Source organism: Manacus candei, unplaced genomic scaffold (assembly GCF_025592945.1).
Source record: "Manacus candei isolate 608988 ecotype Guabito, Panama unplaced genomic scaffold, ASM2559294v1 h1tg000067l, whole genome shotgun sequence".
NCBI lineage: Eukaryota > Metazoa > Chordata > Aves > Passeriformes > Pipridae > Manacus > Manacus candei.
Genome location: NW_026138115.1, coordinates 13,056,257 through 13,075,169, shown reverse-complemented (window position 1 = coordinate 13,075,169; position 18,913 = coordinate 13,056,257). Strand labels below are relative to the sequence as shown.

The 18,913-nt window shown below is 39.1% G+C and overlaps 2 protein-coding genes across 5 annotated transcripts in view; one reads left to right on the top strand and one right to left on the bottom strand.

The window, feature by feature from the left end:
* The window catches only part of LOC127479385 (signal recognition particle 54 kDa protein), a 36,059-nt gene extending 32,455 nt beyond the window's left edge, over positions 1–3,604 (top strand). For all 4 annotated transcript variants that reach the window (XM_051806285.1, XM_051806282.1, XM_051806283.1 and 1 more), the window contains 2 exons: positions 368–465; positions 1,309–3,604. In XM_051806285.1, coding sequence (XP_051662245.1) covers positions 368–465; positions 1,309–1,521 — 311 coding nt within the window. In that variant the 3' untranslated portion in view covers positions 1,522–3,604. The remainder of the gene's footprint in view (positions 1–367; positions 466–1,308) is intronic.
* Positions 3,605–4,344: 740 nt separating this feature from the next.
* On the bottom strand, positions 4,345–18,879 carry PPP2R3C (protein phosphatase 2 regulatory subunit B''gamma). Its single transcript, XM_051806286.1, has 13 exons — positions 18,736–18,879; positions 17,946–18,073; positions 16,716–16,820; positions 16,008–16,120; positions 15,110–15,207; positions 12,699–12,769; positions 11,839–11,971; positions 10,634–10,689; positions 10,485–10,560; positions 9,726–9,862; positions 8,515–8,652; positions 5,443–5,502; positions 4,345–4,784 (listed from the first exon to the last, which is right to left on the bottom strand). Exons 1-13 carry the CDS (start codon positions 18,860–18,862, stop codon positions 4,596–4,598), a joined length of 1,431 nt encoding a protein of 476 aa, XP_051662246.1. The 5' UTR covers positions 18,863–18,879; the 3' UTR covers positions 4,345–4,595.
* Positions 18,880–18,913: the final 34 nt, after the last annotated feature.

Below are 18,913 nucleotides of genomic sequence, written 5' to 3'. Positions count from 1 at the left end.
CTGATACCCATGTATTGTCTAACATTAATTTTCAGTTAAAATTATCCTTTAACTGATTCTTAGCAAAATGAACTTAGATTCAAAGCTGAAACTAGCAGAATACAAACACTACCACCATCTAGATTTTCACTGAACTTCATTTTCTTCTCCTTTTATTCATTTTCTATCTTAAAGAACAATTATTAGTATATTCAGCTAATAATTACCTATAAGTAGATTAGCCTTGCAGATTTTGGTTTTATCTTTTCAGTGAAGTAGGACTATGGAAAACCATTCAGGAAAGATAGTGAGACTTTTAAAAATAAAATGGTGTTTAAGAATTTTCTTCTAGATACTAATTATATGTAAATCTCTTTTTACTTTTTAGTATGTGACTTCCTTGGGGAAAAGATTGCATCTGTTCTGGGGATAAGCACACCAAAATACCAATATGCAATTGATGAGTATTACAGAATGAAGAGAGAGGTATGTGTGTGAGATAGGGTTCTTGCACTCCTTTTCTCCCAACTTGCCTTCCCTGCTATTTTAAAAACTAATATTTGTATTCTAGCATTTAAATGAAGTTTAAGACCCCCAGTTTCAGCTTGCCTTCAGTTTTCATTTGATGCATGGTTAGTGCTTACTTAGCCATCAGCCTTTTCTCTCCAGCTTATCAGTCCTAGATGGCTGAGTCCTGACCACTGCTCTGTTTGTTTCTCTTGTACAATGCATTTTCAAATCAACAGTGTGGGAAAGTTGGATGGACAGTTTTGCTGAACACTATAAGGAGGTGGTTGCTAGCAGTATACTTTCCGGCTCTAAAACTTGTTCAACACGGTGTCAAGGGTAAATTGAACAGTTATGCTACCACCATAACTGGACATGACTGAAAAGTAGCCAGTGTTTTAGGCAAAAAATCCCAAACCCTTAGCAATCTTCATTTGGAAGAGGTGGAAAACATATTTAAAGCTTTATTACTTATTTTTTGATAGCTGTTATTGAGAGCTGAAAAAACTTTAGAGAAGGTAGACCTATCCCTATTGCCATTAACTAAAAACTGCTTATCTAGATATATGTCTTTTTTTGGTTTGTTTAAAATGGCTTGTTTTTTTGTTCATTTAACATGGTTTAATCCTTCACTTGTGGTGATTTTTTTTCCATGATGGAAGTTCTGGAATATACCTCATCTTATGATCAGGTAATGACTGTTTTCTAGGAGAACTAATGTCCTTGCCTTGTAATAGGAACTGGTATGCTCTTATGGAAAGACTTCCAAGTTAATGTAAATAAGTGGTAAATAGTAGCATATGAATCTGGTTATCTCTCTAGGAGGAAGAGGAGGAACAGGAAAACAAGATGTCAGAAGAAGCAGAAAGACAGCATCAGGAACAGCAGAACAAGCCACAGGCTGAAGCTCCTGTCCAGACAGACCAGCCTGAAGCAACAGCGTGCTCTTCATTCGTGAATGTAAACTTTGAAAATGAAGGAGATTGCCAGTCCATTGGGAAAAATAAACAAGATGTAGTTCCCGTCCCTCCTTAAGTGTAAAGCTCTGTATAATGTAGGAAATAAGAACTGTCAGGTGTCACAATCTGGCTATAAACAGGAAAATAGGATTATACTTGTTCAGTGAAATACAACTCCTACTATTCTTATTGATCAGGAGAGAGCTAGGCAATGTCAGTTCTGTCTGCCTAATAAAGGCTGAGGCATTCTGCCAAATTGGCACTTCAGTTAAAATGAAAATTGCACTACAAACATTTGGTCTAAAATTGAATGTGTGAGCTAATTTCTGTGTAAAGCAAGTAAAAATGTCTTTTCTTTGAATTGCTGTGTCTCTAACACCTGTGGATTGCAGAGGCAGTGCTGTTTCCTACTTCTAAACACCTGTTTCTGATTTGCACATTGTTTGCAACTCGGCTCTCTATGAATAGATTAATAGGAATTAATATCCTGTAACTCACAATAATAAGAGTCTGATTTCCCCTATTTATTGTCGCTACTGTATGCATGTATCTTTTTCTGTTGTTAACATAAGAGAAACTGTTAGATTTAATGTTAATTAGATTTAAGGGTCTATTGACTTTTTTTATTTAAAAAAAAAAAACTTTCCAGGGGGCTATAAACACCCCCAAGAACTTAGTAACAAGTACCAGCACTCTTGGAGGCTGATAGTGCTCAGCTGCTCCATTCAATGCTGTAGCAAAGTACAGAACTATTGTAAGACATTCCCACTATAAGTCCAAGAATTAAGAGACCCACGTGCTTGAATCCATACTCTCAATGGTCCTGGGAAAGAAACTAAAGTCTTGCTAAATTATATTGAGTGCACTGAACACTCTGTATGGTACCAGTCTAGAACTATGAAAACTTTTTCGGACGTAGATTACCCAAGTCCATGTACTTGAGCGACCTAAACAAACTATGTGTTTAATGTTAAATTACCAGTAAGGGAGGTGCCATTGCAGGTATTTTTCTCCCCTCTAGCACAGAATACTAAATAACGAGAAACCACAAAACAAACTTGTGACTCTTTCCTTCTCTTAAATAAACAGAGTGTGTTCTGATACGGCACATGCAGCAACAGTAATTTTTATTTTTGTCCCAAGTGAAGTGCAGGCAGCTCCAAATCAAATACCGATTAAGGCGATTTTACTGAAATGACTGTTGCACCTGTAGCTGGTAAAAGGTGAATGGTTTACTTTGCAACTACCAGATGTCAGTGCCCTAGGCATTTCTATGGAGAACTGTTGTGGGTAAAGGAGCAGAGAACCTGCACTAGGTATAGGTACCATGGTACCTATATATACATATACCTATATATACATATGTGTATAAATATACATATATACAGACCTATACATATAGGTACCATTATTTCTGCCCTTGAGATTTCCAAAAAAAATTTTAAAAACAGTCTAGTGTTGCATTGGGTATCATCACATGTTCCTGGCCTTGCTTTCACTGCCAACTAACTAAGGAGCCTGATGCAACACCACAGGCCAGGTAACTTGGCTATTATTTTCCAGAGTTATGTATATCAGACACCCCTCGGCCTGAACTAGTGTCCTGGGCAGCACAAACTCCTCCTCTCATCTATCTGCAGCATTCCATCACTACAGAAAATGTGAGGAAGAGGATTCAGTCATCATCTCTTCTGTTTTGATACTTTGCCTCTTTTAGAATTTTAAGATAGAGGGTGCTGACCACAGTGTAAAATCATTCCTTAGCCCTGAACATGTGCAAACGAGAGCTTGGTTCAACACCTGGGGAATACAAAGAAAACCAGCTTGTTGAGAGTTCTTATACTGTCAGAGATAGAAAGCCTCACGTTGCTTGAGTAATACCTTGACAGCTGAAGGATGCTTTACTTTTCTTCCAAGAAATTAATGTCAGTTGGTTTTTTTACCTTCTCTCCCTAGTATTTGTTACATCAGAAATACTCTCACTGCCTTGGGTTTAAACTTCTTTGTATAAAATACTCTTATTACTCACTGTGCCTTAACTTAATCCTTCCTTCAGTTTTTTGCAAACTGTATGAAAGTTGTTACTTTCATATTGGTTTAATTTTTCTGTAAATGCATTAATTGGTTATTTTATATTTAATATAATTTTTGAACTGGAAGTTGGTTATGGCTTTTCTTTTACAACTGTGTGGTCTTTGAAACTTTATGCCTGTACACAGGTGCCTGTTCACTGTTTACATCTTTACTAAGTCACACATCCTGGTTGAATATTCAGGCACCAGAATTCAAAATATCATTCTACCCCACCCCTTCCTTAAGAGTCCCATGTAGTACTCTGTGTGTTCAGCACTACCTCAAACTAATAAATAATGCAGGACTGCAAACACTTCTGGCCTGGAGCTATTGTAATCCTACCTGAAAGTTGAAACATTTCTACAGCTCTCTTAAAGAGTTTCACAGCTGTAACTACTGCTGCAGCTCAGCTGTACAATTAACTTAGATTACATAAAATACTTGCACAGGAGGTTAAGTTGATGAAAGCCTCAATACAGGTGTTTGGATTAGTTTTAACTAGGCCTAAAGCTACTGCAGTTTTATTTCTTTTAATAAACCTCTTAAAAGTCAGGTAACTATTCAGTCAGTTCAATGATTTATCCTTTCTGTTAAGCCACTTAGAGATGGATATGTATAGAAGAAAAAGGCCTAAATTATTATTCTCCTACTGAAGACTGCTTTCACAACAGAGTACTCAACAGTGCTGTCATTAGAGGAAGCCATACAGAATGCAGTGGGAGGCTTGGAATGGCTGAAGACACCAAGAACCACATCCTTACTTTCAGGGTATATTCACACTTAGAATAGCACATTTAAAAAAGAATAGGGCTTATTACACATGAAAAAAAGTCAAAAAATATTTATTTTAAAAAAAAGATAATTTTTGCCTCTTAACACTTGCTTTTTCTGGTTTCAGAAATTATTTCTGTGATTCCTGCACGTACCACATTTTACATCATACTTGGGGGCAAGGTGGGAAGGGGAGGGAAGTGAAATGGAAGAGGAATTGATTCAGATAATGAATGTTTCCAGCTCCCAACAGTTGGTGCATTAGATTAAGATATCTCTATGGATACAGTCTGCTCCAGTTCGAAGTCACGCATCATCAACATCAGCAGTGTTGTCATTATCACTTGCCACAAGGACCTCTCTGTTCTCGTATGTCCAGAACCCATTCAGGTCAATTAGAATGCTGGTAACAGTGTCTCCTTGACTGCTATTGATCAAGTCTTGAAGGGAGATTTTGTAAGGGTCCTTAGGCTTCACCATATCAAAGATTTCATCCTATGAAAGAAAAGTCAAAATTGGGAGAAGCCCCCCCCATATTAATGAGCAGAATAATGGCTATTTCATACTGTATGATCTTTGGGTAACTAGTGCCACCCACACCAATTTACAAAAAAGCAGCTAGTAAGTCCCAAAGCACTTATGATACAAAGCACACTAACTGGCTACAGTTAGGAGCAGTGTGCTCAGCTCCCACCTCTCAAATAAGAATTTTCCTTACTGAGGAGGCTTTGGCCTCAAAAGTGGCAATAGGAAAAACTCTGTTCACTTGTATAAGCTAACTTTTGTAGAACCTCTTGTACTTTTTTTTTAAGTACTAAAACTGCTAAATATAAAGTAGACAGTAATAAAGACAGTTTTATAAGCTGCTTTTTAAGTCACCAGTCTGCCTCCCCCCGCTCCCAAGGGATGATCCTGAACTGTAAAATGGACTTAGCAAGTTCCTTCAGGTGTGAGAAAAAGCAACATGTATTTAACAAGTATCTTACAGAGCAACAGCTGAATAGAAAGACATTTTCAAACCTATGAGTAGGACAAGCCAGTTCATCTCTACTACTCTGCAAGTAGTTATACAAAACCTAGAAACTACAATGTAATTAAATTACAAAATGCTTATTCAAAGATTTCATGTAATACTTTATTCAGTAAAGCTAACCTTGACATCCTGAAAAGAAACTGGTTCTTGTCCATGAATTTTCATTTGTTCCTGAATAGCCTAGAAAAAAAAGAAGTTATGAATGGCTAGTGCAGTATATACTGACACTGTGTGAAAATTTTTAATGCTTCTGCATCTTAAGCTGTATTGCCCTGTAACAAAGCATTCATGGTACAGCTTGCAATCATTTTTCTTCCATAGGTAAGGCAGGGGTGAGTTAAGGCATTATCAATGATACACATCTCAGGTTCACACTTCTTAATGTGTATGATAAGAATCCCACTTTCATTATAACCAGCGTTTAAGCACTCTGCAAATGGGATATTCAGACACTTGAATATTATCCCTCAACACTCAAAACTTAAGGTACTAATACACCCTAACCAGAAGGTTACATTTTCTGACACAGTATGAAATACAGGGTAGGAAAAGAGAGAAGGGAAAAGACCAATCAGCAGAAAGACAAATTAATTCTTTTAATGTGGTACTATTTAAACACCTGCATCACCAAACCTATGTCTTCAAGGAACAACTATAGACAAAAATGTTTCACTAGCACAAGGGGCGCAGCCTTGTCAGCATAGTTGTATCAGCACAGCCTCTGTAGGTGCTGACCTGTTCTCACACAACACTAGCAGGAAAGCAACTATTCAGAGCCAAAAGGAACTGTTCTGATTTCAAGGAAAACTTACAACATTCCATGTCCAAAACTTGAAAGGAGGGACACATTTTGGAGTACGATCAAGTATCTGCTGTAGTGAAGGAGCTTTTTCAATAACTAAGCCATAGAGTAGTAACTGAAGACTTGCACAAAACCAGCTACGCCACCATAACTAATGCAAAATTACCTTGTTAAATTGCTTTCATATTAGAATCACTTATGTACTATGACAACACTAAAGTTCATGTTTTTGTAAAACGTAAACCTGTAAATTAACAGCCTTTATTAAAATGAGAGACAGTTGATATGGCTCCTGGCCTCCCTGAATCCTATATCCACATGAACGGAACCGGAGTAAGCGCTGGGAAAATAGTGAGCTATAAAAGCAGGGAGGGAAGACAAGTCATTGCTTAGTTTCCGTAGGATGCTTAGTATTGCCAAGCCATCATCTGACAGCTGCCCATGAAGCATATAAGGCAGCTACAACTACTAAACAAAGTTCATGATGAAGTTCAAAAGGCACCCACAGAACTCCTGCCTGGTCCTGCAGCAGAATGACTCCATGCAGCAGAATGCTCCTTGGGCCAGCTGGCTGGAGCAGCTTGGAAGGAAAGGTGCTGGAGGTCTCGGTCCACAGGAAGTTGAATAGGAATTTGCAGGGTGACCTTGTAGTGATGAAGGCAGATAAATACTGGGCTGCATTAGTACAAGCACACCTAGCAGGTTCAGGGAAATGATTGTTCCTCCTGACAACATTTGGCACAGTACTCCAAATTCAGCCTCAACAGCTCTGGGCTCCCCTTTATGAGACACTGACAACCCAGTGGGAACCTAGTACAGGGCTATCAGCATGCTTCAGGGGCTACAGCACAGCACAGCTGAGAGGAGAGGTTTGAGATGGGGATTAATTCCTCTGAAGAGCGGGTGAGGAAAATCTAATTACTACCTTCAACTACCTAGCAGGTGGTTAGAGACAACATAGCAAGACTGTCTTGGAGACGCACAGTGAAAGGGCGAGAGGCAGAGCACACTGACTGCAGCAAGAGGCAGTCCAATTAGAAAAAGTGGGAGAAGGGGTAAGGGGAAAACTCTTCTCAGCCAGGGTAGTCAAAAACCAGAATGCACTGACTACCCAAACAGGCTACAGAGTCTCCCTCTCTGGAGAGATTCAAAACTTGCCCAGACAAGGCTCTGAGCAATTCAGCCTAGCGATGGAGCTGGGCCTGCTCTGAGCAGACGGAGCAGGTGACCTCCAAAGGTCCATTCCACATAATTTACTAGGTGGTTCTGTTGCCCGTAAACAAAGACACAAACCAACAAAGTGCCGGTTTATGGGTGCTTTATTCGGGGCCCCGGGAACCTGCGGGCTAACGCCCCAAGACAGGATTCCAACGACCCTCGTTCTCAGTTCAGCTTTTATACACAAACAAGTTTACATGTATTCTCACGGCTAAAACAATTACAGTTTCTATAGCAAACCAGGTGCAGTAGTTTATAACAATTAACAATCATCTACTCTAATCATAAATCTGCTTAAGTTGTCTTACCCCCCTAGAAACTGTTTAACAGACCCTTACCACATCTAAGGTACAAATCGTTACGTACATGCTTGACTAAATCTTTTGATTATTGTTTCTACTTCTTCAGTACATTCTATTCCCACGAACAAGGCTGCTGCTTAACTCACTACTGTAAAGTGTTGCTTTCTAGGCCTACCCTCTTACTTAAGCCTTAGCCATTCTACTACTAAATTTAAACTGCTTTGCAACAGTTCCAAGGCACTAAAAGAAAAAAAGTTGGGTTTTGTTTTTCCTTTTTTTGTCTATTTGGTTTGTTGGGGGTTTTTTTGTGTGGGGCTGGGGTGGGTGGTGTTTGTTTGTTAAACAAAACAAAACTTTCCTATAAAATCTATTTAAAATCGATTCTGGAAACAACAGGTAAAAATGCAGAAGCTTTTGGCAAGCAATACAGTGAATGAAAAATCCCCCAGCTGTACTGGCCCATCACTGCATTTCATTATTTTCGTTTCTTCTACTGAATTTTAAGATTACAGTGGAAATTAAAACCAATGGCAATAACCAATTAGAACCATCATAAGAGATTTTAATAGGTAATTATTAGGCAATTTTAAGACAATTTCAATTAAAAAACAAACCCAAATCAATAGAAAATACTTTTCCTAACCAAAATCAGTTAATTTCAACTGCAGATAAACTGCTGAAAATACCTTTTGAAATCTTTCCAATTTTTGGTTGGTTTTTTTTTTAATTTTAAATCTTCTTAAAAGTCATTACTAGCCTCCCTGTGGCTATCGGTAATTTAAAGTGATTTCCTGCAGATCTGCATGCAGAAGTACATAGGCTATAACACTATAAACACAGAAAATGGCCTACTTGTATAAAGAGACTTACCCTAAAGAAATAGTTAAGGGAAAAGACATTCAGGTGTCCTTTGTTCTCTATATCAAGCAGTTTGAAAACATATTGCAGAGCTGCAGGCTCCTTTCTGTTTTCTAATGCAAGCACAAAGTCCAGGTAGGTTTTATAGTCCTAGAAGTAGATACAATCATGTTTATTACAGTCTTCTTTCTAAATTGATTTTGCAAGCAGGAACTCTATAATTGGCAGTTATTTCATTGTAGGGGGCCCAGTCTATTTTCTGAAAAAGACAACATGAAATAGAAAATGGCTGCTACCACTAATGTGAACAGAAAAGTTAGTTTTTAATGACTGATGATGATAGGAAATCCTGTTATTTTAGAAGCAAAATAGGATTCCAAGCATAAATCAAAATTAAACATGCTATATATACACACTGTTAGACAATGTTTAATATATCTCTAGACTGCTGAACATACCCAACTAGTGAAGAAAAACCATATAAAAGGTTCATCTCTCTCTTGTATGGGAGAGACCAGAGCAGGACCAGTGCGCATAAGTCCAGAAAAGGGCAATTAAGAGATCCCTAATGACCTCAATGATTATGTTTCTACTAAACAACTGCTACGGTGGCAGTAGGGCTGTATATAGAATTTGTAATCTATCGCTCTACATTTCAGTCATCTGAATGCAGACAACAATTAAGTTGTTTTAAGGCTGAACATTAAGTAAAGCTTTAAAAAAATATAGATAAGAAGGTGTTATTTTAACTCTAAGTTAGAATTCTCATTTTTCACAGCTACGGAAAGCTTACAATGAAAAACACTGTTGTCCCCATGAAGAAGTGGACAGGTTAGCTCACTTGCACTAGTTTCAGGTGTGCCACTTGTCTTTGGTTCTTTTTAAAGAATCATGTAACTAAAAAGCATTCCTACAGCTATACTTTTTTTCAACATGCACTTTTGTTACTGAATCTACAAGAGATTTTATCCTAGGATGTCTTGATTCTGTATCATCTCTGCTTTTTGAAACAAGCAACTTACCTTTAAGTCACACTGCACTCACCTTGCTGTTAAGAAAATTAATTTTCTAATATGCTGCATGGTCATTTTGTGCACAATGATAAACCAAAGTTCCTTTACCTCAAGCTATGCTTTATTTCCAAAGATACTGATTGTTAGACATTTCCCAACTCAACAAGCCAAAGCTTTCATGTTGTGAACGAAGTGAAAATAAGTGATTACCATTTCACCATCATAAGTTAAGCATTCCTGAAAGACACGATCCAAAAATATGTTGGTCAGAGTCCCTGTTCCATATCGGGACAGTTCTTCTTTGCTGAGCATGCCATTGTGATCTTTATCAAGGTTTAAGTACTGACCTAGGGAGGAGATATTGAGAGCAAACCATAATATACCTCTATCAACAAAGAACTGTTTCAACAGAGAAAGAAAAGTTATCATTTCAACAGTTATTTAATTTCCATAATAAAATTAATGCAGCTAAGTGGGAATATGCTAGATTCACAATCATATTCATAAAGCATCACAAATGAGCATAGATCATGGCAGGAGAGGAAGTGTGATTCCCATAATGAGGTGTTAGTGGTTCTAATCTAGGTAATAGCTAGAGAAAAGAGCAGAAGGCTAAGAGCATATTACTTTAAACAGAGCATATTATTTTTAAGCATGAAAAAAGAGCTAAAGATGATGCAAAAGCATGAACAGAACAGTCAAAAGAGAAGGTTACAGAGGAATCTTGTATCTTGTGCAACAAGCACAAGGTGACATTATAAAACTGTGATAAAAAGCAATAGCGGAGAACTGAACCTGTGAACAAGGTCAGGAAGATAGACTGAAAGGATGGCTACAGGATTTGAAAAGACAAGTTAGCACGAGGATTTAATGTGACAAAAGCAGAGGAAAAAATAACACTTATAATGTGAGTAAGTCATACAAGGCAGAGAGGAGAGAAGAAAAGCATTCACATGTAAAGGAACCTACCATAAACTCTTAATGCAGAAGGAGCAGAAAACCAGTTTGTTTCCTGACTTTCTTTAGAGAGTTCTTCATCCCTTAACTAAGTGAAACATAAAGTTAGAATTCAGAAAGAGTAAATTAAAATACAATAGTATATGCTAAGAGATCTTTACCTCCAGTAAATCATCCAGGAAGCTGCAAGCTAAAATATCCTGTATCTTTATCTTCCCTGCAGCAAGAAAAGGAAAATACATTTTAATAGTTGCTCCGCCAACACATCCATTTTACTGTTCTCATTTAGGTGGTTCTACTTCAGAAAGAAGCATTCTGAGCAGAAAAAAATTACTTTTTAAAAAAACCAAAACTAAACAAAACTAACTTCTAACATCAAGGATAAGGCTCTAATTTAAGAGATAAAATAAAAATACCTTTTACAATGACTGAATAAAACTAGCTTGACACTGGCAGGAGTTACCCTGAAGCCTTAAAAGCCAGAAAACTAAATAAAAAAAGTGTGTGTAAAACAATCAACTCAATGTGTAAAATAAAAAGCGTAAAGAACGCATGCTTAAAAAATTTGTTGAAATAATAAAGTATCTTAAGTGATGTGATATTTTTACATCTTCAGAAACTACAGATGTGACACAAAGCTAAGGTGGCAGAATGCACTTCCACTGGTGAAGCTCTGACTGGCGCACTGACACTGAGCTGAGTAAAATAATGGCACTATAACTTCCCACACACCCTCTCTACATGTTTGTAATCACTTCTGCCAGAGGCTACTGCCCACACAATTCTGATGTGTACAAGTGGCACAGCTAGATCTAGAAAACACCTGCAGTTTGTGACAAATCAAGAGCATAGGAAAAAACTGTTCTCCAAGGGAACTACATCTGTTACAAGGAGTAGCAGCCTTAACTGCAAACCTTTTCTAGTGGGTCTACAGGGTGCACACAAATTTAATCACAGAAGAAGCACATCGCTACGACCATTTTAGAGCATTTCCACAGCTCTGTGGATGTTCTGGCAAGCAGCTGTCTGTTTCTGGCTGTGTTTTCTATTCACCCTAAAGACTTACAAAATTAGCTACTGCTGATGGTGCATTATAATGAAAAAACATCTTATTTATCAGTTTATATAAGATACCCATCAGTTGTGGTATTATAGAGTTATCTCACAGAAATTCATTTGCTGTAAAAGCAGATTATTAGACCCACAATACAGACTCATGGTCTTCAGTGCAGATTAACCTTCAAATGCTGAACAAAAGCCTACAAGGACAAGTACACTTTACTTTGAAAACACAATTAGCTTCAGTGGAAACATTTTACAAGTGAAAATCTCTGGCATATTTAGAATTTTGAAAATATGGACCTACCTGTTCTGAGAGGATCCAGAAAGAAGAAGAACTTTCTAACCGCTGTGCAGACATAGAAGGAGTAAAAAGATTTTTCTAAGCCATCCAGTTGTGGCAAAGTAGGGATTAGCTCCAAAATATAGTTTTCTAAATCCTGCAGAATTAAGAAAGGTTTTAAACACTACTATTGTTGCATGCTTGCTGCATTCCACCTTGACTTTCAAGTACGCTTTGTTAAAAATATAGTCCTGTAACAATGCAGGAAAGAGCATGAAAGCAGGTAAAAAAGCTTTTGTCTCTGTGAAAGAAACCCCAGATCATATATGTGCACATGTGATTCCATTACTGAAACAATCTACTAATAAAGCAGAATTTACAAAGGACATGATATTTACATGTAAATATAAATGCATTCAACTGTACCTTTTTCAAATATGAATGCATAACTCCTAATTGGATTATTCCATTGCTGAATATTCTTTGATACTTTTTTTTAAAGTAGAGTGGTAACTAAGGCATTTTTATTTATTTTCTAATACTAATTCCTGTTAGAACAGGAGAATAATTCACTGAAGAATGAATAATTTGTGATTTTTACTATATCCTGCTAAATCTAGTGAAGTGCTAATGACATGAAACCTTAGTCTCATGAAACTATAGTCTCCTTTCTCAGACAATTACCCATATGCTAAAAAGGCTAGCAGCACTGTCACCACCAAATCTCTAGAATACATGAATTGTTATTTATCCAAACAAATGTGCCTGCCCCAAATCTACATTATGATACTTTTACAAGACAAGACAAGAACAAAATTGGACTCTTTCTGATACTCTGTCATTTGATTAAAAAAAGATGTGAAATTAATCAAGAATTTACTCACTGATTCTCTGAGGTAGCCTTGTCCTGCCACATCATATAAACTGAGACCTATTCTTGTCTGATGAAGCCATACTGTGAAACAGAAAACAGAATTAAAATGTGAGAAATCCATGGGGCTTTTCAGTTCTCACCAAAATTTGAAGTTGTTCTAGAGGCCATAAGGCACAGTCAGATATTAAGTGCCTCTTCCCGTTTCTCTGAGATTTAAGCAAAGCCATGTCATGTACTGCTTAGAAACACTGTTTCAGTCTTTAATTTTGTAAGAGTCACTGATAATATACAGTACACTGGGGCCAAGACTGCATTATAACAACTAGATGTGAAAAATGGCAGAGCAGACAACACATTTTCTTTCTTATATCATTTAATGGTTTGGATTGGAAGGGACCTTAAAGATTCATCCAATTCCAACACTCCCCTACCCCTCCCATAGGCAGAGATGCCACCCACTACATCAGGTTCCTCAAAGCTCCATCCAACCTGGCCTTGAACACTTCAGGGATAGTGTATCCACAACCTCTCTGGACAACCTGTTCCAATGCCTCACCACCCTCTGAGTAAAGAATTTCTTGCTAACATCTAATCAAATGCCTCCTCTTTTAATTTAGAACTGCTCCCCCTTGTCCTATCACTATCTGCGCACCTAAGAAGTCTCTATCCCTCTCTTTCACATGGTCCCTTTAAGTACTGAAAGGCCACAATGAGGGTTCCCCAGAGATTTCCCTTCTCCAGGCTGAAAAACCCTAACTCTGTCTCAGACCATCGTCACAGAAAAGATTAATGTCCTTTTTGTGCTGACTCTGGGTGGGGTCTCACGAGTCTCAGAGGTGAGGGAGAGAATCACCTCCCTTAACCTGCTGGCCATGCTGTTTTTGATGCAGCCCAGGATACAGTTGGCCTTCTGGGCTGCAAGCACACATTGTTGGCTACATGAAATTATACGGATTCATTCTCTCCACTGATTTAGAGATATGTGTAGCAGTGCATTTTCACTGCATTAAACAGCTGTACAATGTCATATACAGATTGCTACAACCCTCTGTATAGCACAAGACACTGCAGCTGCAGCCAAAGGTCCTGCCCTCACTTCTGGTTTACAAGAAGAGAATTAGAATAGCACAAGCATCTCTTTTGCAATGAGAAGACACATTAATTGTACAGTCTAAAGGACAATGGCCTTGAAGCCATTATTAAAATACTGTAACAGTGATGAAGTATAGATTAGGCATAAAAACTATTATTCACATACTGAATGTTAAATTTAACTACCATTTTATGAAGAAACCATTCAAAAATTCCTCTTATGCAATACAAGCTGTCCTTCGTAACATTCATCTCTTCCAGGTAAGTGTTTCTCAAGGTGGCCTAAGTGTCACTCAGAGATGGCAGAGGTTATACAGTAAGGCTGCTTCTTTGTTGGTTAAATTTAAAGGTAAGTGCATCACCGATCACAAAGTGATTTGGTGATGGTGGCTTTTTTTTTGTTTGTTTAGAAAAAGGTAACACCATAAATACACAAGACTTGAAACTTCTGGGTGAAACAAAGCTCTGAAAGAACCTCTGTTGCGTCCAGCCAGGTAGGCCTTTTTGAAATGCACACAATTTTCACAGACTTCTTCACAAGTCTCCTATCCCGCAGCTTTGGGTTTGTTGTTGGAAATGGGTCTATTCCTCCTTTCTTGCATACTGTGCTCATCTGCACGCCATGTTTCCTGCTCAACACATCTCTCATCCCTTGCACTAGAAGATTTTAAGTTAAGCAGGCTGAGCAGCTCCAAGAAAGGTGTCGTTCTCCTCTCCCAAAGGCTCTAGCAGATCTAAGAACACAGGAGCCAGGGCAAAAGACAATGAGACAACCTTCCTTTCTGCTAGCCAGCCTAATGTTTTTAAATAAGATCTAATAAAGATTTAAAACGCATTTTTCAGCCCAAGTGGCAATTACAATAAAAAATAGCTGAATATACAGTAAGGCTACAGTGACAAGCAGAGAAACGTACTGACATATTTGACAAACGCAGTTAGACAACATAGACAATACCACTCTGCAGAAGGAAAAACAACAAACAAAGCCATCTGCCTGATCACAGTGGTTAGGATCACACTTGCCATGGAACTTTATCGTTTTGCACTTCACAGTATTGCCTGAATAAAGGAAATCAGAGTAACAATACATAATAAACAGCAATACATATAATAAACAGATCAAGGATATCTGGCTGGAGAGAAGTGGATTTCAGAGGTAGGGTGGATTCCCACCTCCTAGTAACCAGAAAAAAAATCACAAGCCTCCAAGAAAACAGCATTTGCAGTTAAGGGCTAGATCTCACTGCTGTTGAAGAGAACATCAAGTAATTAATAAAACTGAAAATAGCCCTAAAACAACTTCTCTTTGACACAGAAGTATTGACTAACCTTTTCGCATGACATAATTGAAAAACTGCATGATAGATATCCTCCCATAAGGATCATTATGAAGTAATTTAGCAAAGATCTTCGCTGTGAAAAACTGCCTGTAAAACATAAACACAAAGCTACTTCTATGCATCTGATTACACTGCACTGACAGATCCAGTTACAGTATTTGAAATTTACAGATACTGTAAAATAATGTTTTAACAACACATAATGTGCTAACATTACTCTCATCAAGTGGGATCCTACCAAGTAACAATTGTAAACTCATTAAAAAGCAGCTGCCTTTGCTGCTCATGACTCTTCAGTGATGTGGGAGCTTTGGGAGCCTTTAGTCAACTTAATTTCTCTTTAGTACAGTATGTTTGGTAGCTTCCAATCTTCTACAACAACATGCACAGAAATGGAACTGCTGGTACTGACAATTAATCTGCTTTTGCCCAAAACTGAATCACAAAGCTATGTGCACAACAGCCACCTCCAGGAGGAGCATAAAGAAGTAACATTCACTGTATGCCATACACAGAACACCTGGCAGGAAATTCTGCATCAGAAGATAGGGAAGGTTAGGCAATATCTCTGGAGATGTAATTTCCAGTTCAAATACAAAATGTGCAGTATACTGACCACTAACATAAAAATACCAATGCTGATAAAAATTTCTTCTTCAAAAGGATGCAGCACTGCTTTTCCAGGTATCTCTATCAATGATAAAAGTTCCCTCAGTGATGCAGAGCACTACACTGTTACAAGGATGTAAAGCAACTAGTTCATCAGTAACTACATGGACATGACTTTATCTCACCATTAAACTGTTTCCATTTATTTTAGCAACCAAAACTTAGAGCAGCACTTAGGTTTAGCCAAAGTGAGCATATACAAGTGAAGAAAGCCTTACTTGCATTTTGGTCCAGCTTTTTCACCAACTTTCAGGAAGTTCTCATAATTGATCATTGCTTCTTCCCCAATCATTGGTGATGTCTGATGTTTGTCCAGTAGAAACCATAGGTTCTTAAAAGGTATTTACATTTGGTTAAGAAGATATCTTTCTAGAGATGTGATTGTGCTTAAGATACAAAGTGTTTAAAAAACTCAGCAAAAACGTGGGTTTGATGCAAGGTTCTTTCAGTTAATGGGTACACATCGTTGGTTCAGCCAGAAAAGAAAGAAAGTGCAACTTCCACTGCCTTAAACTGGTGTTAAACACATGCACACACTCTCACCCACTAGGATTTCTAGGGTCATGCCTCTTTTGTCTTTGCACTTCAGCAAAATCAACCATCTTTGGCGTCTCTCTCAGTGATACATAAACAGAACTTATTTCATCATCTGGGCCCACTTTTGCATTCATTATGCTGGAAACCCAGAAGCCATTAATTTAGTCCTCATATATGTCAAAATGAGGCAGCTTTACACCGACACTACCAGCCCAAGTGTCAGCAGCACTTCAGCTTTAGCTCGTACTTCACGACCACTCACTGTGCCCAAATAGAAAGCACCTTACCACAAGATTCTGTGCACAAACAGGAGATAATCAAACTCTGACAGGAGATAATCAAAATTGTTTCAGAAGCCATTACAAGACATACAGAAAATATTTTCATACCTGCAGCTCTTCATTATCCAACAGCTCTCTACTTTTCCTTTGCAGAAAGACAGCCCTAGATTCTTCTCTTAATTTCTGAAGCAAGACTTCATCTTCAGCTGGCAGCTAGAAACATTGTGGCATTTTAATTTTCTGCACCATTCAAAAACTACAAAGCAAGTACTCTTAGGTAGTCCTGAGTCATACACTCTGATGAAGCTGTTTACTTGACAGAAAATAGCCAGTCAACCACTGTTTAGTATGTTGTGTGGTACCTGCTTCTGCTACAGGGAATACTTGCATACTGTCTCAAACCATTTCAATACTAATGTATCTATTTAAAGCAGGATATCTTTAACATAAGGGATGGAGATGTACCTCATACCTGATAACCTCCCCAATAAGCACTTTCCCATGGTTGCAAGGTACCAGGGCTCACACATAAATGACATTTACCATTGTGTTTTTGCTTGGGAGAGAGCAGCGCTTTCTATTTTTTGGTAGGCCTGACTCTCAAAAGTGTGAATGTCTACTAGACTTGTTATGGCCAACAAATAAAATGGAAGAACACCTAGTGTGAAAGTTCTGCCAGCATTCATGTGCCGAACTGTACAGCACTATTGGAACTTAGAGAGCTGCTTATGTATTCATCAGCTGAAACATAGGTACTTGAGAACCTAATTGGCAGAAATGCAAGATCCTAAGGAATATGTGACCATGAGAGGTTAGACAGCAGCTGAGCAGTCAAGTTGACAAGTACCAGCAATATCCAGATTTCAAACTTGTGCTCCCATCCCAATCTGATTCATCTCATATCTAAGTTACTGGACCAAACATTTCTGCTGGGTGATGCAAGTGACAGATCTATGTTCAGTCTGCAAGACCAAGGACCCACTGTTTCCATGAAGCAGCATCCCATCGTGTCTAAACAGGAACCAGAAGATACATATTTACAACACCACTATGTCAAAAATTAGTTAAAACAGGAAGTGTCTCTGAAAGAGGACTTCCTATCTTTAGCAAGCAGCCTGATGAGCAAACTATTTCATGGCCTTTGATGAGATTTAGTAATTATTTAAAACTGCAGAAATTGACAACTGTACAAAATGAAAAATTATGCTAAGCAATTCACATCACTCAGATTTCAATCTACTTTAGCTTCTGAAGCTGCAGGGTCTCTTTGAAGGAGCAAAACTTTCTTTATAATGCAAAACAGTCTCTTGTTAAAGTTTATCTGGATACTGCACTTACCCTGTAGTAAAATCGTGGGATGTTTGTATATGATGTATTGCCACTTGTTTTTCCTCCTTTCCATTCCATGTAATACTTTGTGAACAATTCCATTTCTTCATCTTTTAGTTCCTGTTCACTCTTTTTGGCTGATTGACACAGAAAAGAATTTTCACACTGTACTTCAGAGCTCTAATGTAACAAGGCGCTTGAAAAACAGAGTTAACACTGAGGCTTATACAGCTGTGCTGTTGACTAACACAAATATTAGGCGGAAATTAATGGAGCACAGGCCTATTACATAAATTATATAAGAATGTGCCACACGTATATGTTTTGAGTAAGATATAAAATTGTAGCAGATACAGGGGGATGACTGACAGAGCAGCAGCGTTCCTGTTTCACAGGGGCAGCGTTGTTTACGGTGCTGCTTCCTGCGAGGAGCAGCATCAATCGTCTTTCCTGCTGCCAGGTCGGGGATGTCCCCGCGCACCCGCACGACCTCTGTGCGCTCGCTCGCGAATGGAGCGTTCCCAGCCGAGGCTGCCGCGGGGGCACGTCCTGGACAGAGCAGCTCCCGTGGCTCGTCCCCCCGTCCCTGCTGTCCCTGACCCCAAAACAGGGCTGCCTGCTTCTCCGCAGGGAGGCTCCAGGAGCCGCCCGGCCCCCGCGGGAGCCCGGACAGGCGAACCACGGTAGCACCAGACAGGCCGACGCTCGTCCCGCCGGCCCCGGCCCCGCCCCCCCACTCGGGTGCCCCGGGGCGCTCTCCCGACGCTCCCGGCCCGCTCCGCGCTCCCGGGGCACTCACGCGCGCGGCGCGCGGCCAGGCGGCCCCGCAGCCTCCGCTCCCACTCCATGGCCCCGCGCGACCGCCCGACCGCCTCCCGCGCGTGCGCACCGACGCGCCGCTGCCCCTCGGAGCTTCGTGCCCTCATCCAATATGGCGGCTCAGCCCCTCCGCTCCTTCCGCCCGCCCGCCCCAGCGG